General features: G+C 53.6%; 1 protein-coding gene across 1 annotated transcript; it reads right to left on the reverse strand.

Moving 5' to 3' along the window:
• Window positions 1-9813: 9813 nt before the first annotated feature.
• CCR7 (C-C motif chemokine receptor 7) lies at window positions 9814-23852 on the reverse strand. The gene is made up of 3 exons (XM_040497459.1): window positions 23283-23852; window positions 17020-17069; window positions 9814-14086 (listed from the first exon to the last, which is right to left on the reverse strand). Exons 1-3 carry the CDS (start codon window positions 23290-23292, stop codon window positions 13007-13009), a joined length of 1140 nt encoding a protein of 379 aa, XP_040353393.1. The 5' UTR covers window positions 23293-23852; the 3' UTR covers window positions 9814-13006.
• Between the last annotated feature and the right edge of the window lie 1033 nt (window positions 23853-24885).

Raw genomic sequence — 24885 nt, forward strand, 5'->3', positions numbered from 1 at the left:
CTGAACTCCGCTGGGGCTCTGGGGCTCGTCTGGAGTGCGGATTGCCTGCAGGGAGTGGAGGCCCAAGTTTTGGCTCTAGTCAACCGAGGAGGTTCAGAATAGAGCTAACCAGGGGACACAAGCCAAAGGGCAAGGGGTAGGCACACCTGGAGCGCTGGGTCACCTTTGTGACCATCAACTGTTGGAGAGTGGGCGAGCCGGAAGACTTTCAAAGGTTTGGTCAGACCAGATGACACCTTGCACGTGGCCCCCTGCCCACCACCACTCCGTGCTTCGAGACGGACAAAGTCTGGAAGGTGGAGAGACGGGGGGGATGAGAGGTAGGTTCGGGCATGGGGCTTCTGCCCATTGTCAGCACAGGCAGCCAGCACCCTCTGAGTCATGAGCACACCCACCTCACCTGACTTTTCTCTGGGGAAAGAAGGCAGTGGTGACTGAGGTGAGCTGGCCGCAGCCTCCCTGGGGCACAACACAACTCCCAAGAGGCCTGGGCCTGGGCTGGGGAGTCAACTAGGGAGCTTGTCAAAATGCACATTCTGATTTCAGAGGTGTAAGGCCTGAACATCTGCGTTTCCTATAAGCTCCCAGGTGCTGCTGGTTCAGGACCACGCTTGAGTAGGAAGGATAGATAACGGGGAGTGGGGGTGCTGGGGACTCTCCAGGCCTGAGGCAAGTCCTTGCGGTGTTGGCCTGTGACCTCTGGTGTCTCCATTCTGACACCCTGCACAGCTAAGACCACATGGGGGTGGGTGGCCACAGTGCTGAGCTCAGCCACTCGACGGCTCTTCTCGATGCTGTTCCAGACTGACAGAGGAAGGCAGCTTCCCTTTGATGGGGACTAATAATAATAACAGCTGCCCACCACCAAGAACTAACCACGAGGAGACCATATCTCACTTATAAGTGGCAGAATTAGCCCTAAGATATTTTTGTTTGGGTCTGCGGGACTCTGGGTGTAGAGAAAGTGCAGGGGCAGGACACATTTTTTTTTTTTTCCTCTGGCAGATATTTCCACTCAGGACCTCTCTGGACCTTTTGGGGGTTAGGGAACTTGTTAACAATCCCTTTGTCGGACCGTAGCATGGCGCTGAGCTGGGGGATCCGTGGGGGTGTGGTATATGGCCCCATCCTGCCTGAACTTAGCAACCCGGTGGGAAAGCTGACACCTCACAGAGGCTCAGATCATGTTAGAGGCAATGTCCCCTGCAGGGGAGGCACCTCAAACCGGCCATGCTCATGAAGGAGGTCTCAGTGAGCTCAGGTAAACACCGAGCTTTGTACCCCAGGAAGCTCCGGGTATAGGCACTTCAGTCTCTCCCCCTCTCTCTCAGGGCTGGGTTCCTGTCAAGGAGACAGAGAAAGTTTCCACTGTGTGGAACTTGCATGTGTGTGCAAGTGCGCGCCTGTGACACCACCCACATGGAAGTGCCCTGTTATCTTTTCTTTTTTGCAGAAAATCAGGTCAGTGGTTTGACAGTTGTCGTTAACCACATGGTGCACTGAATAGGTAGCATGAATGGCCATGGCCTCCAAGTGCTGAGGGCAGAAGGGTGAGGCCGGGGTATGGGGCCACCGGGCCACGGGGGCCCCCAGAAAGCAGCCACATGGCTACCAATCTGGGGAGGGCACGTTGCTGGCCGTGTCCCGTTTCCTCTCAACATTCCTCTCGCTCTGCTGGGGGCCTCGGCCGCCTGCCTGGGGTTGAAGCGTCCCGAGTGGACGCTGTTGAGTAATCGGGGAACCCGGCCCGCGGAGAGGCAGGCCATCAGTCGGTCCGTGGCCGGGCGCTCTGCAGGAGGGGTGGGCAGTGTGGAGAGCTCTGGGGTTGAAGCAGGGTGCAGTGGAGCTGTCCCCACAGGTAACAATAACAACAACAGCAGCAGCAGCAGCTGAGGGCTCTGGGGTGCAGAGCATTGTCACACGTTTCCTCACCCCGCCCACGACACCCTTGGAAGGGGCAGGAGTGGGCGTTATTGTTATGTCCCGAGTTGCTGATGATGATGCTCAGAGAGAGAGAGTGTGTGAGGTCAAGGGCCTAGTTCAAAGGCATCCAAACTCCTGCCCTGGCTTCACACTCCCCTTCTGGGGCCCCTGAGGGTGCCTGGGCCGTGCACCTGTTGCCTTTATAGGTGGTGGGAGGCAGAGGCCACAGCCGCCCTGGGCCAGGAGTCCAGGTGGGCTTAGCTGGGTCCTTTGGCTCTGGGTCTTTCCCAGGCTGTGGCCATCTCAGGGCTTGACTTGGGAAGGACATGCCTCCCAGGCCCTAAGCCTGAATGGACAGGAGACAGAGAGCAGAGAATCTTCCCCCGACCCCTGCTCCATATAGTTCTCATCCTGGCTTTTAAGTTCCCCATTGCCTTGTCCACCAACCACACCCCTTCCAGCTCCCAAGTCCTTCTCTGCTTTGCTTTTGCTTTCGTGGCGGTTTCCTCAGAGGCTCAGACAATAGAGGCTGATGATCCAACCGCTGAGAGCACCACCTCCCCTCCCCCCTGCAGCCAGAAATCATCTGTTACCCATCGCTGGGGCCCAGGCTGCCAGACTGAGACCTTGTGCATCTCTCCTACTTCTTACTGGAAATGAGTCCCCCGTCCACCCCCGCCCCCCGCCCCCGTCCCCCACCCGGCCTCCCTGGGGAGGTTGGAGGACTCATCTCTCCCTCTCCTCCTCTGCTGGGCACCACTCCGCAGTGGGGAGGCAGGCAGAGGCTGGCGACTGCTGCCCCCAGAGACCCTTCCGGGAGAGGACCCTCATTGTGATGTCTCTGGGTCAGTTCAGCTGCCCTGGTCTGGATTCACACTCCGAGGAGCAGCTTGCCGTGAGGTTACGATGCTGACGTTGCACAGAAATGTGCTGGAAATTACAGAGTGCCTTGGAGGGAAAAACAAACTGGGGTTTCAGTTCCCATGGAAACGGCATCTATTTGCAGAGGAGCCTGCGTCAGCACCTGGACCCTGTGCTGGGGGGTGGGGGGTGGGGGCGGGCATCAGAGGGCAAGGTCATCTGTTTACGGTCTGAAACTCTTTCAGGACAGCACGTCTGAAAGGGCCCCCCTTACCTTTAGCCTTGACTAAGCTCTTCCCACACAGAGGCCCGTCTGCTGGGCATATCTCTGCAGCACAGGGGATTTTGGGTAGATTTTAAACTTATGAGTCAAGGGTGTGGGAAGACCCCAAATTCACCATTTATACATTTATTCCACAAATGTTTTTGACCTATTCTGTGCCAGGTACTGGGCTCGGCTGGCCAATCAGGAACTGGTCTGTATCAGCTCAGGTTGGTGGCTGAAGCCTCCTTTCCTGGAGGGAGCTGCAGTCATGAAGGAGCACGATGGGCACCTGCTGAGGACCGACCACATGGTACAGGAGCACACAGGTGCACCCAAGCCACTGCCCTTGTTCTGCAACCAAAGCAAGAGACTTCTGTTCTCATGTGCCAAGGGGGGTGGGGCTACTTCCCACACCTTTTGGGGAAAAATTGCCCCTAAATGGTCAAGCATGTACTCACATAAGAGGGGAGTATTCCAGTTACTGTGAAGGAAAGGGTGTCTTTTCCAAAGGTGTCGTCCAGGCTGAAGGGCTTTTTGTCTAGCGATTGCCAGGCCGAGGCCCTCGTTTTGTGTTAATTTCCCAGTTAGGTATCATTTAGCAAGCCAACACAAAAAGGCTTTATTTCCACACGACTTTACTGTCACAAAGAGCTCCTGTCTCCCCCATGTCATTCAATGTAATTCTCCCGACAGCCGTAGGAAAGTTGTTGGAAAAACATCATGCCCATTTTCAGAGGGAGAAACAGAGGCTGTGGAGGGTAAGGCACTGGTCAAGGCTACACAGACAGTGAATGGTGAAACCAGAATGGGAACTGGGCGCCAGATCCCTTGTTTTGCCCCGCTCCTGCCTGTCAAGGGGTACCTGGTGACCAGACCGCCTCTCCCCCTCCCTGGCTGACCTCCAACCTGCCTGAGGAAAAGTCAGCTGTGTGAGAGAGAGACTGGGGGCGGGTGGGGGAGGACGCTCTGAATTTCGTCTCTTCGGGGCCGCATGGCAGAAAGACCACAGGCCCATCTTCCCCATCATTTCACTCATCAGTGCCTCAGTTTCCTTCTCCATACATCGAGGGAGTGTGTGTGGGGATCTGAAGGATCTACACCCTTGTAAGAATTCTAATGAAATCAAGGTTCTTGGTGGTCGTCACTCAGATGGCCGTTCCACTCTTCGTGTGGGCGGGTGTAAGGGGGGCAGGGCCATGGCCCTCACTCTGCAACCAAAGCAAGTGACTTCTTCTCTCATGTGTCAAGGGAAATAGTTCCTTCATCTCTTAGGGGAAAAGAGGCACCCCTTGGAGCTGATTTGCTTCCCGGTTAACTCCTTAGAGTCTGGTAACACTGAACAGATTGCTGGGCCCTTAGGGTAGTGACAGAGTCTGGAACAACTTTAAGGAGGGAATATTAGGATTGGGGGCAGAAAGCAGAGAAGGAAGGAAATGTTCCAGGCCTTGAGGCCCTGCTTGGTTTGAGGGGGTGTGTGCAGTGGCATCAAAAGGGGCCTCAGGATGCTGAAGGTCTTTGAAGGGATGGTGGGTCATGGAATGTGTCTACCTGTCACGTCTGCGTCTGGCTAGGAAAGGAGGGGAGGGGAAGACAGGGAATAAACACGTCTGAACATCTGCCATTAATGAGGGGTCTGGAGTTTCTGAACCAAGGATCGGATTGCAAGGCCTGACAAGGAGACAAGATGTTGAAGCTTGGGAAGAATCCAGGAGGCGAGGCTGCGGGATCTGGGCGTACCTCATACCCCTCCGGTGTGGACATTGTTTTCTCCATCCCGAGGAGGAGGAAGCTGAGGCTGGGAAGTTGAGTGGCTTGCCCAAGGCCCTGGAGCTAGTGAGAAGAGGAGGTGGGGTTCCTGTGACTGCCTCTCCAGGGTGGAGTGGGGGTACTGTGCTTTCAGGGGCGGACAGTGCTGTTACTTTTTTGAGTCAAGGACCTTTTTTTCTTTTTTTTTAAGTTTATTTATTTTGAGAGAGAGAGAGAGAGTGCATGTGTGTGAGCAGGGGAGGGGCAGAGAGAGAGAGAGGGAGAGAGAGAATCCCAGGCAGGTTCCATGCCGTCAGTGCAGAGCCTGACGTGGGGCTTGAACTCACAAACCGTGAGATCATGACCTGAGCTGAAACCAGCCTACCCAACTGAGCCACCCAGGTGCCCAGAATCCAAGGCCTTTTAAACTCGTATGGGACCACTGCTCTGGCTAACTTGCCTGGAGACTCCATTATTGTTCTTCTTGTTCTTTTTTGCTGTCTCTCTCCCTTCCACCCCATGTCCTGCTCCCTTCCCACTGATCCCTCCACTTCCCAATCTCTACCTTGCTTCTGGTCCCAGCTGCTGACCTTGGGCTGATGAGAGAAGCCAGCTGTAGCTGTTGGGGAGGCTGGGGACAGGGGGAAATTCTTTCTCACCATGCCCCTTCCCCAAAGCTTTGTTCGGCTGTCTCTCAACGTTAAGGTGATTGAGCTGTGCCAACAGGTGTGGGTGAACTGCAGGTGTCTCAGTGTTACTGGTGAGTGTCCATGGCCCCTCGGTCATGTGTGTGCTGCAGTGAGTGTGCATGGAGGTTGAGGGGACTACTGCTCTACGTGGGAGTGTATGCACATATCTATACTTGTGTGTGTGTGTGTGTGTGTGTGGTGTATATAAATGCTTGTGTGTTTCTTAAGCATATTGTGAATGTACATGCTTTTGCGTGTACACCAGCAGGGTTCAGTACAGAACTTGTACAGTCCAGTCCAGTGCAAAATGAGAACGCTGAGCCTCTTGCGCAAAAATTATTAAGAAGTTCAAGATAGAGACAGCTGAGCATTAAATCAAGTGTGGGCCCTTCTGAGCGCAGCTCTGTGGGACTGCACGGGTCTCAGGCCCGTGAAGCTGGTTGTGTATATGAGTGCGTGCAACTTGTATATGTGTATGTGCATGCCGGTTGTGTGCAGGTGCCGTCTCGGGCATGAAATCGAAGCCTTTTCCTCACCGCCCCCAGGCCAGGCACCTCGGCAGCCGCTGGTGTCTATCAAAGGAAAGGTGTGTTTTATTTTTGGCACTTTTGGCGCCCTTTGCTGCCTGCTCCCATAGTGCCCCGGGGAGGCTTTTGTTTTACTGCTTTGTTGGAAGGGTGACAAACACTTCCCTCCACCTGCTGCCACGGTGGCCCCACCAGAAACCACAGCTGGGGGTGGGGCAGCTTCCTCAGCCCCTCACCCACTCACTCTGTACCCCTTCCAGGCATCAGTGTGCCCAGAGCCCTGCCTGGCCGGCCTCACCCAGGTGAGGAGCCGCCACCGCGTCAGAGCGGGAAGCAATGGTGGAAATCATTTGGTGCAGCTCCCCCACCTCACAGTTAAGGAGATGAAGGCCCGGGGTGGGGGTGGGGGGGAACCACTCACCGGTGTTGCCCAGTATGTCCGTGGCAGAGCCCAGACACTTGCCTCCTAGAGCCTGCAGCCCTGCAGGGCTGGCCTGTGGGGGAAGCTTGGGTGGGAAGCAGAGCCTGGAGGAGAGAAGGGGAGACCAAGCTCTCAAGGAGCAGCAAAGACCTGGTTGCCACAGGGCCCGTGGGGTCACATCCCCCTGGTGGATGGGGGCTGTATCTTTGTTATTTGGTTCTCCCTCCTCCCAGGTCAGAGCTTTGTGTCCAGTAGGTTTTGCAAAGTTTTGGCTGGTACATTTTGAGAATATTGGCACAAGGCCTGGCGCAAAGGAGGGGCTCCATGCATATTTGGTAATGACCGAGCAGCTATTTAGTTGGCTTGTGTAGTCGAGTGGCAAGAACACGGGCTTCGGAAGCCAGCTGGTCAAAGAACTGGTCAAGAACTAAACCACTTAGTGAAGATTTATCACGTAGCAGCTGTGCGTTTTGGCCAAGTTACTTAACCTCTCTGAGCCTCAGATTCCCGGCTGTAAAATGGGACGCTAGCAGGGTTGCTTGAGGATTAAATGAGTTAAGGTTTGATGCTTAGTACAGGTTTGATGCTAACACAATTGTGGTAAGGTCGTAGTTATTCTTATGGCTGTGTTGCTTCAGGTAAGTCACACAGGCTTTCTGAACCTCAGCGTTTTCACCTGTTCTAAGAATTCAGCAGGAGGTGGTATACCCAGCAGTCCCTGGCACATCATAGGCACTCAGTAAATGTGAGCCTGTCTCCCCTCCTATGTGAGGTCTTTTCCACCTAGAGGCTCTGTGATTCCTGCAGTCACTTCTGTGATAGCCTCCCACCCTGTAATTATCCAGCCTCTGACTCAGAAGCTCTACCTCTGACAGGGACTGAAGGATTTCAGGCAGGTGTAGGCCTGTGTCTTGATCTGAAGGTGAAGTTGAAGGCAGAGGGGCCTCTCCCTGAACTCCCCAGGCTCAGAGCTTCCCATTGTTCTTCCTGCTCCCCTTTCCCTGGACCCCCAAGGCCAGAGGTTGCCAGAAATACCCCTTGGTAGCTGAGTGTCCCTGAAATGGGGGTGTCCAAAGAAGGCAGGTGGCAGAAAGAGGTGTTAGTGCAGGCAAGATGGCAGGGTCCGGGGAGTTAGCTACCGGAGTGGGAGCCCAGGCTTCCACGCAAGAGACAGAGCTGGTGCCACCAGAGGTGACTCCTGGCCCCTGGCTGGACCATAGGCTCTGACCATGCCACAGAAAACACCTCCTGGGCCTGGGAAGAATGCTCCACTCGGCCTTCACACGTGACCATGTTCCTGTTTCAGTCACTTGAGTAGTTTGCATAAACCATAGAAGATAAATGTGCGTGCATTTCCAGGCCTCCTTTTAAACTCTGGGAAAGGGTCTGGGGCATTTCATCTGTAGTATCTGTTGAACTTCACCGTGTCAGATATTTACTTGGGACTAATAATATAAACTACGCTGCCCTAAACAAGCTCTGACATAGGCACGAGAGAACGCCGGGGCAAGGCATGTTTCCTCACTTGCCCTCTTGCTAGGGGGATGGCCGTCTGACCTCTGGACCTATTGCACCCGGAGGGAATGAAACTGGCCAGAACCGGGCAAAGCCTGACCCCACCCTGCTCGTGCAGGCCTATGTTTATTTACACAGAGAGGAGCACCTGGAGGCCACACTGTGTAGTGGTTACTATTACACATAGAACAATCCAGCAAGTGGATTCCCTGGGGTTAGGAAACAATAGACAAAAATAAGGTTATATCCATCTTCACAGTGAATGCGGGAGGAAGAGCAGTCTGAATTGGCCATGCATGCACCCAAGGAGGGGAGTCGCGGGAGCAATCACGTGTCCTCGCTGCTGATTTTGGAGATCAGATGAGATTTGTTGGTCTAGAGCTGCTTTGGCTGAGCAAGGGGCCATGTAGCCTTTTCTACAGCAGACTCCTTGTCTGTATCTCTTTCTAGGCCCCCGGCAAGACAAATGGCCGAGCTGGGGGGTGGTGTGTGTGCACACGTGTGTGTACGTGTGTGCGCGTGTGTGATGAGGCTTCTCCTCCCTGCAGTGCCTCTCAAACATCTGCTCTCAGAGTGGAAGCTGGGAGGGCTGACACGGTTGCTCTTTTGATTTCAGGGAGAAGACACCCGCTTCTTTTACTCCATAGGGTTTTTCTAGGGGCTCAGACTAGGGGAACTGGGCTGTTTCTAGCCTCCTCCTGGCAAAGAAGGCCATGAGCCCACCTGTGTCTAAGATTAATAGAGCTCCTTTCTCCTCACCTGTGATTGGGAGGTCCAGGGAAGCCGTGTGTGTGTGTGTGTGTGTGTGTGTGTGTGTGTGTGTGTTGGTGGGAGGACATCTTTCCATCCACTGACAACACTCTCCAAGTCTGGTCCCTACCTGAGTAGTCCCTAGAATACACCCCTGCCCCACCTTCCCCCTGCCTTTTGTCCCCACTCAAAATTGCGCCCCTCTGCTCCCCATCTTATTCGCCTCAACTCCCACCCCCGCCCCCACAGGCCTGTTTCTTCTCCCTCCAACTATTTACCGTCAATACAGACAAATAACTGAGAACGTGACCCCCAGAAAGGATCGTTTCTTAAAAAGATCACTTGCCTGAATTCCTTTGGGCCTGCTGCCATCGTTCTTTTCTCTGTACCTCATTCTCCCAGACTCAATGGCAAGGACAGGAATGATTTAAGGGGGAGAGGGGAGAGCCTCTTTAAGGACCTGGCCACAGGACAGGAGGGCTGGCGCTTGTCAGGGCAGAGCTACATGGTCTGGGATGAGGGTGGCAAAGGCCAGGGTGGATGTGTAGGGCAGTGTGAGTGAGTGCAGGAGGTCCGGATCAAGAGCTCTGGATGGAGCTTGGGAACCTGGGTTCAAGTTCTAGCATGGCCAAGAGCTCCTGAGAGACCCCAGGGGAGTCATTCACCTCTCAGAGCCTCAGTTGGCTCACCTGTACAATTGGTGGGAAGGACAGACTGACTAATCTTCAGCTTGTCTTCCAGCTCGATTTACAAATTGTATGAGGATGGAAATGGGGCTAAAGGATTGAATTTGGTTTCCTTGTGGTTAGCAACTTTTTTTTTAGTTACCATGTCTTGAACATTTCTTTTTTTTTTTTTTTTTAATTTTTTTTTTCAACGTTTATTTATTTTTGGGACAGAGAGAGACAGAGCATGAACGGGGGAGGGGCAGAGAGAGAGGGAGACACAGAATCGGAAACAGGCTCCAGGCTCTGAGCCATCAGCCCAGAGCCCGACGCGGGGCTCGAACTCACGGACCGCGAGATCGTGACCTGGCTGAAGTCGGATGCTTAACCGACTGCGCCACCCAGGCGCCCCGTCTTGAACATTTCTGAACGATTATCAACAACACTTCCGTAAGGATTTCTAAGCATTTTACATATATGAATTTTATTTGCTCCTCATGACAACCCTAGGAGGTAGGTGCAATGATTTTTGTTTCCATCACATGGATTAGGAAACCGAGGCATGGAGAGACTAAGACCAGTAGCGCAGCTGAGATTCAAGCCAGGCAGTCTGGCCGCAGAGGCTGGGTTCCTCACCGCCACATGCAGCATTCCAGGCACCGTGCTAAATGTTTGCCAAATCCTCTCCACTTTGCAGTTGAGAAATCTGAGACTCAGAGCAGTTGAGCAACAGTTGGAGGTCACACAGCTGGGAGGCAATAGAGTTGAGGTTCACAGTCAGCCAGTCTCCAGAGCCTCGGCTCTCCCCCATCCGCCTCCACAATCTTGCCAGATCCTCAGGCGCCCAAAGCAAGTTTATCCAGTATCCGTACATTGCAGTGTCTATTTAAGCAAGTCAGTTCCTCTCTCTGAGCCTCAGTTTCCCCATCTAGAGAGTGATTGGGGCTTGGGCCAGCTGGAGGCCCTCCCTGGAAACACCATTTTGGGGATCTTTGAGGCCCCTTGCAGCTCCGTGAAACCATGATTCTAGAGGTGTGGTGCTTCTGGCTGGAAGGGCAGATTTGTGGCCTGGGGTTGCAGCCAGGGAAGCTGGGGGGCAAGGTGCTGGAGCTGGAAAGAAGGGGGAAGCTGTGGGAGACGGGGAGGGGCTGTGGGGGCCATGAACCTAGGAAGACGGGGCGGTTGTATGAAGCAGATGAGAGAGAGAGAGAGAGAGAAGCCCTTGGGGGAGTGCTCCCCAGTGAGTCTATTCTTTCTTCCTAGGGGTCCCCCAAAGTTCATTGAAGGCACATGAGGGTGCTGGGCAAGGAAACAGGGGCCAGGCCAGCAATGAGCTGAGATAGAGCAGTTTGGGGAATTAACTTTGCTGGGGTTTTGTAAATACTTGGAGATGTCCAGTTATTTTAGAAAAATGTATTTGAAGCTGAGATGGCATGTTTGTGCGGTTGGACTGGCTTCCTGTTCACGACCGTTCCTTTACATTTCTCCCTTCAGGAACTGAGGCTGGGTTTCCTGCCTGTGCCCTCGTTAGGATGTGCACACCAGTGGGCTCCACGCTCCTCTTGGGGTCCCACAGGCACTCTGGGGCTCCCCCTTTCTCCCCACACTCGTGCACACGCATTTGCAGCTGCACCATTTAATATTTAATGCTGCTGCGGCAAGCACTGCCCCACGCTGACTGCATCCGTGCCGGGTTCCTTTTTCCCAGGGCGCCGGTTCCCAGTGTGGAAGCCGGCTGACAAACAGTGCCCAGGGCATCCCACGGCGGAGGGTAATGTAATGTGCTTGTGAAATTGGACAATGGGCTTCATTACCAGACAGGCTTTTTTTCACTTTGTAAAGTTGATGGAATCACCTTTGCATGAATGTCACCCCCTTCCCCACATCAGGCCCCCAAGTATTGGTGCTCAGGGCCCTTTAGACCCCTCCTCATACGTCACAGCTTGGGCTAACTTCCGCTCTGGCTTGGAGGGGTCAGGTTCTGGGCATCAGGGCACCCCAGGGACATGGATATACGTGGAGGGCAGTGGCTGTTTCTTGATTCTTGCCCCTCCATGGTGGGTAACCATACATTGGCTATTGCTGCAACAATGGTCAGTAGGGAGGGACGTGGGTGAACCTGGCTTTCAAGCAGCCAGCAAAGGGTAAGCCTATCACATGGGTCTCATCCCAAGCCCCCTTAATCCAGCATGCTGTGGTCTCTGTGCCCAGGGGGAGGCCCTCCCTGGAAACACCATTTTGGGAAACTTGAAGGGACTGACAAAGGGTCAGGGGCTCTGGTTCCAGGCTGAGCCGGGACAGATGAGCAGATCAGTGTATAAATGTTCCTAAAGGTCAGGGAGAGCTCCCAGCCATTGAGGTTACAGGGACAACTTGGTTCTTTCCAAAGGTCAGCTCACACTGGTGTCTCTAGATCACTGCTGATGGTGCAGGCTTAGGTCCTCTCCCATGAGCTCTGGAAGGGCATTTGCAAGACAGGCACCTTGTGCCTCCCCTCCCCCTGCTTCTTTTAGTCTCTTGGGGCTGTGTCATTGGATGGGCTCAGGACATAGCTCGGCAGACCTCGTGGCTCCGAGCATCTCTGAGCAATGAAGACCGGGGCAAAGAGAGGAGTGGGGGTGGTCAGGTGGGAAGTGAGAGTTTGCAAAACAGGAACATGCCCATTTGTCATTTATCAAAAAATGTTCCCTTCTTTTAAAGCTGTTGTTTCCTCAAGGGAAACCTTGTATTTGTATATGAGTAAACCGTGCTGGACAGGATGAGAGTTTTTTGTCCCCACGACTAAGAACAAAAAGCAGCTCATTGGTCTTTGGCAGCCAGCACTGTCACCACCCCCTGGCCCCTAACCCCTCTCCCTGCCCTCTCCTCCATCTGAGCAGAGCTGAGACCCGAGAAGGGCTGGCCACACGTCATCCTTGCCCCAGAGTCCTGGCTGGGAGCGTGGCTTTGGCCGGGCAGAAGCGGCTGGCCTGACCTGCAAGAAACACCACACCCCTCCCCGAGGAGAGCCTGGGAGGGCAGCAGCCTGATGAGAGGTGGCAGGCGAGGGGCAAGTGTGCTTTGGGGGAGGCCCAGAGGCTGCCATTTCTTGCTGGCTCAGATGAGAGTGGAAAAAGCGATGAAGGCAGAAAGTCGGAGTTGGGCCCTCTGGCATCCCCCTCTCGCTGCCATGCCAAGCCTCCCCACCATCTCTGGTCTTGGAGACCAAGCCTTGTTTTCTGGAAGACCTTGTCTCAGCCCTTGAATCTCAGGGAGGATGTCATTCTAGGTCAGAAGGAGTTTCCTTCAGAGGACCCGCCGGGCCCCCTCCGCCAGCCTACCTGTCACCAACTACTTGTTCACCCCAAGAGTGTGGACCGTATTCCGACTTCCACTTTGGGTTTTTGGTTTAGGAGACAACAGCCTCAGTTTGGGAGTGTTGCAGGACTTGGTGTGGCTCATCGGCCACAACTCTTTGCAACCTTGGTGGAGGTAGCTAGGGCCGGGCTGAAGCCCGGGCTGCGGCACGGGCTTTCCCCACGAGATAAAACTTAACAGCCAGGACTGCTTTTCCCTCTGCAGTTTTTGGAGCCCAAGTCATCTGCTCCCTATCCCCAGCCCAGGGACCCTGGGGGAGGTCCATCTAGTCCTGGCAGAGGAGCCTCCTACGGGGAGAAGGTGGTGGTGGTCTCAGCCTCCACACTCATGGAGGAGCGCCGGGTGTGGCGGCAGGAAGACCACTGACGGAGCCGCTCCTGGCTCAGGCAGCCCAAGTCCTTGAAGAGTTTGAAGAGATCGCTTCTGAACTTGACGCCAATGAAAGCGTATAAGAAAGGGTTGACGCAGCAGCGGACGCAGGCCAGGCTGTAGGTGATGTCGTAGGCGATGTCGAGCTGCTTGCTGAGCTCACAGCTGCCGCTGCCGGTGATATTGAAGTTGGCCACCGTCTGGGCCAGGACCACCCCATTGTAGGGCAGCTGGAAGGCTATAAAGACCACCACCACAGCGATGATGACCTTGATGGCTTTGTTGCGCTCAAAGTTGCGTGCCTGGAGCAGGGTGCGGATGATGACGAGGTAGCAGAAGCTCATGGCCCCCAGGGGGATCAGAAAGCCCACCACCATCTGGGCCACCTGGATGGTGATCAGGGCTTCCACGTGCTCAGTGATGAGGGAGCACCGCAGTGCTTGTTCGCTGCTGCTCTTCTGGAGGCCGCTGTACATCAGCTCTGGGGTGGACAGCACCATGGCCAGCATCCAGATGCCCACACAGGAGAGCTTGCTGATGAAAAGGACGCGGGCACGGTGTCGGTGGGCCGACACGGCCTGGACAATGGCCACGTAGCGGTCAATGCTGATACAAAGAAGCAGCAACATGCCGCTGAAGAAGCTTATCTTGTAGATGCCAAAGATGATCTTGCAAATGTGGACACCGAAGGCCCAGGACTTGGCCGCGCTGTATGCCCAGAAGGGAAGGGTCAGGAGGAAGAGGATGTCTGCCATGGCCAGGTTGAGCAGGTAGGTATCGGTCATGGTCTTGAGCCTCTTGAAATAGATGTAGGTCAGCACAACCAGCCCGTTGCCCAGCAGACCCATGAAACAGATGACAGAGTACATGACTGGCAGGAACCAGGCTTTAAAGTTCCGCACGTCTTTCTTGAAGCATACGGACTCATATAGCGTGTAGTCCACCGTGGTATTTTCTCCGATGTAATCATCTGTGACCTCATCTTGGCACAGGCACACCTGCGGGGACGTGAATAGGGCAACATGATCCAGCTTAGTGAAGTGGTTTCCAGCTCAGCTCAGCGAATCTTGCTGCCCTGGGATTGCCCCAGGGCAGTGGTTTCAACGTGTGGCCCCCACCACTGGCATCATCAGCATCACCTGCAAATTCTCGGACCCTACTTGAGACGAACCATAATCTCAGAGGGCGGGGCTCTATGGATCTGGGCCACTTTCCAGGTGGTTCTTTGGTGTGAAACCAGTGCTTCCCAAATTTTAACACACATATGAATTACCCGGGGATCTTGTCAAAATGCATGTCCTGATTTAATAGGCTGGAACCCAAGATTCTGCATTTCTAATAGGTAGCAAGGGTCTGATCTTGCCATCTCTGAGACACTTGTCACTACTTGCCCTGATGGGGGACTGGAAAGTGTCTGGGTTTTCAGGTCAGATGAGCCTTGGGCCAGATAAACACACTTTATCTCTGGGCCTCAGTTTTCTCATCTGTGGAATGGACATGGGGACTATCTCCCTCACGTGGCTGTGGCAAGGGGCCTAACTTAGGTTCTGGTGCCTGGAAACTCCAGGAGAGTTAGGATGTGTGCCTTTCTTCTTGAGCTTCCTTTAGAATCTGCTAGAAAGATTTTTTCCAGGGAGCCTACAAAATACTTGAGCTTTTAAGGGAAAATCCACCTTGGGGTTAAGGTTGAGGAGGGCCTAGAGCGGGAAGAGAGGAAGGCAAATGCTTGGTTGAGAGGCCTTGAAACCCTGGTGTGGGGTGAGCTGCTGTGACTTTGGGTGGTTAGGGACTCGAAGAATTCTATGAATCCCTGGGGCCCGAGGCACCGTGCCCGGCACGCAGTAGGGGTTCAGACAATGTGTGCCCAAGTGCACTCAACTGCACAGCATGGCAGGAGTGGTTGATGCACCACTGGGCCATAGCCTCCTCAGCTGTGACAGAGTCCTCCCTGCACCTCAGGAAGAGAGTGTGGTTCTGTCTCCCTCTCCCTCTGTGCTACCCTCTTCCCCTACCTCTCTGTCTCTTTCTTCCTTGCAGTCTCTTCCGGCAGATCCCAATCAGCCAGGCTCAGCTGCTCAGGGCTTTTTTTAGCGTGTCTGCAGGGCAGGGTGAGGGTTCAGGCAGCCTGCTGTGATTTTATCAATGAAGGAGGACTCACGTCCGCCTGCCCCGTGCCTCAGTGCACAGCGATGGCTAAGCCTGTGCAGCCTGGCAGTGGGGCTGCAAGATCGCCTCAGGAAGCCCACGGTCCCTCCTCTGGGAAGTGGGCTCTGGGCAGCTCAACAGGATGGGGTTTGCATACAACTGGGGAGCTGGAGTGACTTTAGAGCTGAGGAAAGGGAGGCTCTTGGAGAGCCTCGCTCAAAGTTACATAGCCAGAGTGGAACCCAGTCTACTGACTTCCCCACATCCTGTCTCTGTCTTTCTTACTTCCGAATTCTGAATTTATCACTGTCCTGCTTGGGGACAGAACAAGGACAAACTAATGTCCAGGAGCCTTTTCTTTGCGCTTTGCTATCTTGAGCAAATATCAGTGACAACCCCCTTTCCCTCATGTGGGCATGATGGCAGCCTGGGAGTCCTGGAAGAGGCTGGTTGCTCTCAGCCACCCATGGTAAGGCCCAGGATTTTAAGTCCGGGGTCCCTGGACATAAGGGGGTACACCCAGCCTCTATGAAGCATGCTCCCCACCACCCTGTCCCGCCTTCTCTTTCTCCCCTTTATTACCTCCTGGCTCCAGGCCACCAGGCTTGATGCCTCTGTAGCCTTCAGCCCCACCACATCCTGCCCCATCTGAGCCACCCCCCCCCCCCAAGGAAAGAGAAGAATGAGCCCCAGCTGTCTTGTCCCCTCCCCAACCTTCCAGGCTCCACTTGCAGCAGCACAGCCCCTCCCGAGTCCTGGAAATGGGAAGCAAGAGGGGAGTGAGTGGTGATGAGGAGGGGGGCCAGGCTGCAGCCCAAGCTCCGGGGGGCCTCTGGGATGGGGTTTTGGGAACAGCGCCCAGGTTGGGGCCTGCCTCTGGCCGGAGCTCTTGGAAAGCTGCCCCTCTGGCCTCCAGACCTGGGGAAGCGCCAAATTCTGAAGGACTGCCTCTCGGGTTCTGGCCTCAGCCTCCCCCTCCCCCTCCCCCTCCCCCTCCAAGAGAGCTCCCACCCCGAACAAATGGAAGAGAGTAGACTGTATGAGTTACAGTTTCTTCTAACTCTGGTACTTCACGGGGCCAGATTTCCTGTCTCCGTTTCTGGGATTGCGAAGCAGAACGTTGTAAACTGGGGGACTTTGCTCCTGCAGAGTTCAGGCCCCCATAAAGTATGTGCACCAACCCCCACCCCCAGTGTCCCAGGCCTCATCCTTTCTTCCCTCCCCATTAAGTGGGGCTCAAATGGTCCTCTTGACTTCACAGAAGGGACTGGGGCCTCCAGGGGAGGCTTTGGCTGGACACTAAGGGAGGGAGACAGCTTTGCGGTAACTGGATAGTAACCAGGCCACCAGACCAAGGGTTCTCTCAGCTCACGTATGAAGTTTTACATGTGTGGCTGTGCATACATATGCACAGACTCCAGTCACCTCACAGCCTTTGCTTTGTGCAGTTCCTTCCCACGAACTCAGATGGAGCCCACATTTCTGGATCCTGGATGGTGACAGTGGAAGTGGGGTGGGGGAGACAGTGGTGTCTTATTCCCTGACCCCATGTTTTCATTTAAATGGAGTAAAGGACATTCAGAGACCATCTGTGGCTTTGTAGGTCACTCAGCAGATGGAGAGGGATGGCCATCAGCTTAAGGAATAACGAGTGGGTTTGTGTCTGGGTCTATTTCCTTCCAGCAAGTGCCCACCTCTTCCACCAGGACCCCAGGGATGGGAAGGGGGGGACTTGGGGAGGGTGTATGGAGGAGGGAACAGAGCTTTTCTCGGCCACAGATCTCACCTGGAAAATGACAAGGAGAGCCACCACCAGCACGCTTTTCATTGGTTTCCCTGTAGGAGACAAGGTGAGAAAGTTATTGCGTGGCAGGGCCAGGGATTTGTTATGAAAGAAAGCCTCTGGGAGGGGTGGGGGCACTGCTGGGAACTTTCATCACAAGCCCCAGGCACCACATTTGCCTGGAACATCAGAACCAGATTGTGCCTTGAAGCACCTGGCTGCCTGCCCAGCCTTTGCCGCCCTCTCCTCCTCGTTCTCTACTCTGAGGTCCTGGGAAGGAGTGGGATCAGCGGGCAGTCCCTGCTCCCCACCCCCTTCTTGGTTCTTCAGGGTGTCTTCTGGAGTTGGAAAGTCCACTCTGGCCCATACCACCCCTCAAGGCTGAATTTTGATTGACCTTGACACCTGGGTCTGAGCAGCCCCTCCCAGTCCAGGTTATATGGGTAGCACAGCCCTGAGGTGGTGGTGGTCAGGGTGTGTGTGTGTGTGTGTGTGTGTGTGTGTGTGTGTGTGTGTCCTGCACCGTCTGGTGCCAGTAGCCACTGGGGAGCATTTTTCCTACACCCAGGTGAGTGGGCAGCCCCAAATACAGCCCTGAGTGTCTTCTGGGTGAGGCCAGCTGAGGAAATAGGGTAATGTCACAGGGATGGGTGGAGGAGTGAGGCTATTTCCTGGCATCTCAAAGATGGGAAAGTGCTCTGGGGACCCATCTGCCTCCATAGCCTCTCATTCAAGTGACATTCATCAAGGCCAACTGGTGGTTTACTTTGCCTGTTCTCTCAGCCTGCTTTTAGAGCAGGGATCTCTTCCCTTTTACCCAGCACAGACCCCAAATCAAGAAGGCACCCGGGAATTGTGTGTTGGTGAATGAATGAACGAATGAATGCCCTGCTTCCCCTTCTTCAAGGGAGAGAGAGCACCAGGATGGCCTGAGGGGACACTGTCCTGTGACAGTGTGGTATGATGGGAGACTTCTCTGAAGTAACTACTTTTTTGCCTTGACTGAAGTGTGTGTATACGTTCTCTCTTTAACTTCTTTCTAATCCGGGGCCTTGTGTGATGTGGGAAAGGGGAACGTGTTCAGCTGTGGGGAAGGGACCCTGTCTGGCCTGTCCAGAGTGTGCCCTGGGTACATTCTGGAAGCCAGGAGGCTCTCCTTGAGTCTGAGCAGCAGGCCGAGACCCTAGGTGAGCACAGGCCTGGTGTGCTGCGGTCAGAAGATGGACAGTTGGCTGCTCAGTTCGGCTTTGTAGAGGAGCTGAGGGGCTGGAGCGGGAGCTTACTTCCTCTGAGGGCTGAGCAGGGAGGACAGTTCACAGGGTACTTTATGTACAGATCACCTAACCTTCTGGGAGCACCCGGAGGGCAGGAATTGTGCTTTCTTGCCTTTGTAGCCCCCTCCCTATAATAACAGGACCCTCAGTTCCCAGCCAGGGCCTGGCCCACAGGACAGTCAATAACTGGGGTGCCACCAATGCATGCCCAGGCAGGACTTGTAGGCCGGTCGCACCTCCAGCCTCAGCAGGGACAGGGAAATGCTTCGGACTGTGCTTCAAGCACCTTCTGGAAGCCGGGGGCCCTCTTCCAGCAGCGAGGAATTCTGCTTCCAAGAGGGAGAGCATCAGAGTCTGTTTCCTTGGCCACAGCGCCACCTGCTGGAAGCATCTCTGCATGACACCCAATTCACACACCGTGTGCTCTGATGGACAGCCTAACGCGGGGGATTCTGGGCTTGGGGGTTCCTGAGTGAAGGAGGAAGGGCATCAGGCCACATAAGCAAATAGGTATTTCTCTCACGTCAAGCAAGTTATACGGCACACTACTGCTAGACACGTCTTTCTGAGGCTGACCTCTGAGGCCCACCCCGACCAGCTGTCCTCCGAAATCCTGAGGACCTCGCCATCCACCCCTAAGGAGGAAGCCCCCTTAGTATGGCAGTCAAGACCCTCATGGTCTTGCCTCATGGACCTGCTTTCCTGGCTGTCTTCTCTTTCTGAGGGCAGGCACCCACTAGCCCGTTGTCCCCAGCTTGCCCCCTTGTTCCCTGGTGGGGAACAGATTGTCATGCAACATCCTAGCCCCCCTCTCCATTCCGCCTTCCTTGCTGAATTACCCGGAGGGGCCCTGCCCAAGCCCACGTCTTTACTTCAGCCACGCTCTCGTCAGGGTCCAACGCGCACAGCCCAGCCTCCACTGACTCATCTTGGCGTGAAGCGCTCGAGGTTTCTTTAAACACGTACAAATATTTCGTTACTCTAGAGAAAGCTCGTTTTGACTGTCAGTGAGAACTGAGAAACCTCAAAGGTTTGATTAAGTCACAACGGGTGAGATACAAGGAGCAAGAGGTGTCTCTATTTTACTCCATCAACCCCTTCTCCTCCTGGACCCTGTCCCATTCCTTTGCTCACCGGTGGAGGGGAAGAGAAACGGGGCGAGACCAGGGTGTGTGTGTGTGTGTGTGTGTGTGTGTGTGTGTAGATGATTTCTCATTCCAGGTGTGTTGGAAATGGCGGATGAGCAAGGATTTGTAGAACAAAAATAGGCCGTTTTCAAGAAAGGTTATCAAATGGGAATTTAGGGGAACTCTGTGGTGGGACAGGAGCCTGGTCAACGGCCATGAGTCAGATTGCTTCTGTCTGGCACCAAGTCATAAAGCAATGGACCCTGAGCACCAGCTTGGGTGAGGTCACTGACGTTGGGAATCTCAGACTTACATGTTGGGTATTTTCTGAGTTCTTGAGTTTCTAGTAATAATCATAATGGAAAGAAAATTCCCTAGAACTCCAGCCTGAGCCCCCAGCAAGGGAAACTGCCTCCTTGTCTGGGAGGAGGGGACTGCTGGTCAGTTACTCCCCCAAATCCTGAACTTGCATCTCCACATTTTCCGGGCCCTCCAGGCTGCCCAGAGAATTATAGCTGCCCATCAGCTGCCCCCTGCAAAGCCCCCCAGACTTTTTCCTCTCTGGAATTCCTCACCTGCTGACACTTTTTTTTTTTTTTTACAGGGGGCAGGGTTGGAGGGAGAGGAGGCAGTGGAGAAGGGGAGGGAAGAAGCAAGGAAGCAGTAAGGAAATTTGGAGAGAAGGTGGGAGAACTGGGGGGGGGGTGCCCTTCAGGCAGTAGGCAGGGCTGTTGAACCCTGCAGTCACTGTGATATCAACTGTTTTATCCAGTGATATCATTCAGATCCCGCTGAGCTCTCAGTCCACACCAAACCCTTCCCAGGTCTGATAATTTCATCCTCACAGAAGACCTGAGGTAGGTATGCCTGGTATCCCCATCTGGCACTGAGGAAACGGAAGCACAGCGAGATTGGTAGTTTTCCCAGAGTCACACGGTCAGCTAGTAGTGGAGTTGGGCTTTGAATCCTTCCATCTCCAGAAACCACGCTCCTAACCGCTCTTTTCTTCTTCCCTTTAGTCTTTGTGTATGTCTCCCTTGTAACATCCTGTGAGCGATGTCTTGCGATGTTCATACTATATTCCCAAAAATAGAGGCCCAGAGAGGTTAAGCCACTTGCCTGGGGCCACACAGCTTCTACGAGACCGATCTGAGATTGGAATGGAACTCTCACGACTGCATCCCATTACATTTCTGATGACCCCACTGTGTATAGGGACCTCCATGGGGCGGGATGGGAATCCTTACTTTCCCATATCTTGCGGATCATCCAGTTCTGTTGTTTCTATCCCCCTAACATCGCAGAACTGGCCCCACATCTGCCCTGACATAAGGGCATTTGACTTACTGGCCTCTGATGAAAATTGGATTTGTTATCCCTGCCACATCCCGCATCCCTTGTTCCTCCTTGTCTGGTTTGGTGACGCTTACCCACCTTTCAAAACCCAACCGAAATGCCCCTCTGACCCATGCTCACTATTCTTTTCTTTGAGCTTCCCAAGTGCCTCACGCTTGCCCCATCAGCTTTGTATCTCGCTCTGTCTCAGTGGCTTGTTGACATATGTGTCTCTCTCTCACTCCACGAGACTTGTCATGCCCCAATTCGCCCATCAGTGATAGCCGATGGAAAGAAGGTGCCAAACCAAGAGGAGAGATTCCTCCAACAGCCCCCTCAGGCTGTACCATTCCCACCCCCACCCCCACCCAGCCAGGCCCCCAAAAGGCCGGGAGGCGTTGGCCCTGAGTTCCTTCAATACCCCTCTGCCACCATTTCAGGTCAAGCTAATGAGAGAGAAGTCTCTGATGGGCTCATTTTTTTCTTCTCTGCTTTGGAGAATTCTGAGGTCTTAAGTTTCCTCCCTCGAAGGTGGGGAGGATGCTTGGAGTGGGGGGTGCTCATTCAAATCGTGAATCAAAGACCAGTTCAGTCCTGCTTCAGTGTTTTCATTTTGTGTAACAGAAACTCTGTCTCCTCGCCCACCTCTTGCTCCCTGCTGGGCAGATGAAGAGAGAAAAACAGATCCTCTGTGGCCCACACGCCTTAACCAACCGTCCAGAGTCCGTTCTGAGCAACGCTTCTCTCAGTGGCTTCCCTTCTTACCAGCATTTCAGGCTTGGCCGTTGGGGCTCTCTCTTGAGTTGAGTGAGGCAGGCAAGAACATCCCTTTCTCCTAAACCAGAGGTTGCCCTCTTTCCCCGCATCAAAGCCTGTGAGACTAGCTCCCCAAACCTAGGTTGGGGAGGGGTGGGGGACCCTCAGTGGTGGACTAGAGAGCTGGTTCTCACAGGCCCAGGGAGCTAGTTGTGTACATCCTTCCCTGACTCCCTACTCAGCCCTTTCATCCCTTGAAATTGTCTAGGGCTTGAAATTAACCATGGCGGGAGAATTTACACAATGGAAATTGGCAAGAACTACCAATCAGAGCCCTTCCTCCTAGGGGGGTCGGGGGGTGGGGAGCAGGTTTTCCAACATTTCCCATCACACCACTGGGACCCTGCTTGGTTTCCCTTCACAGAGGTCACACAGAGAGTCAGGGACCGCTTCTTAGGGGGTGATGCCTGCGTTCTGTGATTATGGTAAGTGGTGGGGGTCTGGGGAGTGGGATTAGCGAGCAGGCTGCTGGCAGGAGAGGAGGTTGGAAGAGATTTTTAAAAACTAAAATCAACTCAGAGTTCTCGATGTCATTCATTCATTCCACAGATACTTTCTGCTCACACCCCCAAAGCACCTGTGATGGAGAGGTAAAGATCAGACCCCACCTTCCCAGGAGCCCCAGGTGGTGGGGTGGGTGGCTACTTTAACCCCTTTACAGGTGATCGCTCTGTCCGCCCAGGGTTCCGGGCAGGTGTGGGGGAGGTAGAGTAAAGGCAAGAAGCTGTGGTGTGGTGGGAGGAGTATGAGGACAGCACCAGTGAACCTTCACTTTTTAAAGCCAACCTCTTGCGGCTTTGAGGCCGCCGTGGTGCTTCGCTTGCTGGTGAGAATGAACCATCCAGGAACCTGGCCTTTGTAGCCTCAGCCGGGTCTGACTTCACAGCTGAGATTTACAAATGGGGTGTCTGGAGCTGGACGTACCCCTCAAAACCCTCTCAAGAGCTTCGTTCCCTCTAGTTAAGACTGAGGTTAGACCAGAGGACAGGCTTTTTAAAGGGAAGACTCATCTGCCAGGGCAGAAAAAGCAATGAAGTGACGCAGAGGCTGTGCTGGAGGCCTGGGCTCTGACTTCAAACTGAATGCCCCATTGCGGTCCCATCTCCCCTAGCCCACCCAGCCTTTAACCTGCAAGAGGCGGCGGCAAAGCCAGAGAGGTGGGCAGCCGGCTTGCATTTGCACCGCCTATACCACTGGCACAAGGCATCATCTCCTATTCGCTCCTCCTCGCAACCCTGAGGTAACAGAGCTTCTGATCCCTGGTTAGCAGGTGATAAAGGTGGAAATCAGAGGGAAGACGGGAAGCGGAGGGGCCCAGAGCCCTCTGGGGAGACTTTGTCCCTGATGGAACAGGTCCTAGAGAGCCTCACCCATCACCCCGAGCTGAGATGAGAACAGGTGCCGTCCAGATCACCACCAACCCTAGCCCTGCAGCCTTCTCCCGTCCCTACTGTTCTAGAAAGACACAACCTCACTCTGCCTTGTCTTTCCTGGTACTGATGGTTACCCCCTTCCCCAGGTCTGACAGGTGCATCCACCATGCCTGGGAGAACAGGGTGGCACTCTCTGGGAGCAGACACCAAATTCAGAACCTGATTCCTCAGGAGGCTCCTCCATACCTTCCATCCCCCTCCTCCACCTCCATTCCACAAAGTCAGGCTGGATGTCAGAGTGACCCCAGTACTGCTTTTTCTCACATAGGAGGCTCACTCACCCAGGTCCATGACACTCTCTGGGCGGCTGAAACCACACAGGAAGGCTGTGCCGGGTCTTGAGCTCTCACTGTCTGGGGAGGAAGTGCTTTTAAGTTGTGAGAGCAGCCACCCTCTTCTCTGCCCCTCCTACCCCCGCTCCTCCCTCCAATCCGGCCTCAACCCTATAGTGCTTTCTGGAACCAAGGGGAATGAGAAGGTGACAGTGATATCCCACTCATTGGTCATAGGATCATGAATCATCAGGTTATTTATATTCAAAAAGCCCCCTGTATAGTCCAACAGACAGATCCCAGCCCAAGGCAAGAGAATAAGGGCCAGTTATAGATTTGACACGTGTTTATAGACTGAATTTCACGGGCCAGAGAATCAGAGGTGAATGAGGGGTTATCTCCATCCTTCCTCTGCCCTGCTCAGTGTCACAGGGAACTACATTTCCCAGACAATTTTGCCCCCCAGCTTCTTGGATAGGTTTGGCCAATGGGAGGCATTGAATGAATGAGAGACATTGTCAGAATGTTTCTTTCTTCTTTCTCTTCTCTTCCTTTCCTTTTTTTTTTCTGACACCTTTATTGAGCTATAACCCACATATAAATTTAAGATTCACTCTTTTTGGTTTTGTAGATTCACAGAGTTGTGCAACCTTTACCACAATCAATTTTATTTTATTTTTTATTTATTTATTTTTTTTTAATTTTTTTTTTCCAACGTTTATTTATTTTTGGGACAGAGAGAGACAGAGCATGAACGGGGGAGGGGCAGAGAGAGAGGGAGACACAGAATCGGAAACAGGCTCCAGGCTCTGAGCCGTCAGCCCAGAGCCCGACGCGGGGCTCGAACTCACGGACCGCGAGATCGTGACCTGGCTGAAGTCGGACGCTTAACCGACTGCGCCACCCAGGCACCCCACCACAATCAATTTTAGAACATTTTATATCACTTTCCCCTGCAGCCCTCCCCCTATTCATTAGCAATGACTCCCCATCTCCCCTCCACCTTTGCCCCCTGCCCCTGGTAACCGCCAGTCTTTCTATCTCTATACATCTGTCTATTGTGGGCATGTCACATAAGTAGAATTATATAATATGTGGCCTTTATACCTGCCTTCTTTCACTTAGCATAATATTTTCCGGGTTCTTCCATGTTATAGCATGTCTCATTTCCTCATTGCTTCTTATGGCCCAATAATATTCCATCGTATGGATATACCACATTCTGTTTATTCATCATCAGTTGGACACTTGGGTTGTTTCTACTTTTTGTTTTTTATGAATAATGCTGCTATGAACATTCATTTACAAGTTTTTGTGGGGGGCACATGCTCTTATTTCTCTTGGGTACAGACCTAGGAGTGAAATTGTGAGGTCAGATGGCAATTCCAGGTTTCACATTTTGAGGAGCTGTCAAACTATTTCCCAAAGTGGCCTCATGATGTTACAGTCTCATAAGTTCTATATGAAGGTTACACATCCTTGACAAAACCTGTTATTGTCTTTTGAATTCTAGTCATCTAGTGGTTATGAAATGGTATCTCACTGTGGTTTTGATTTGCATTACCCTAATGGTGTTGATCATTTCTATATTTCTTTGGAGAAATGCCTATTT

This window comes from Herpailurus yagouaroundi, unplaced genomic scaffold, assembly GCF_014898765.1.
Source record: "Herpailurus yagouaroundi ecotype Mexico unplaced genomic scaffold, PumYag 189, whole genome shotgun sequence".
Lineage (NCBI taxonomy): Eukaryota > Metazoa > Chordata > Mammalia > Carnivora > Felidae > Herpailurus > Herpailurus yagouaroundi.

Coding starts and splice junctions, on each gene's coding strand:
- CCR7 (XM_040497459.1), bottom strand. Junction 14,087..17,019: donor CTCTCCTTGTCATTTTCCAG/GTGAGATCTGTG, acceptor ACGTCCCCGCAG/GTGTGCCTGTGCCAAGATGA.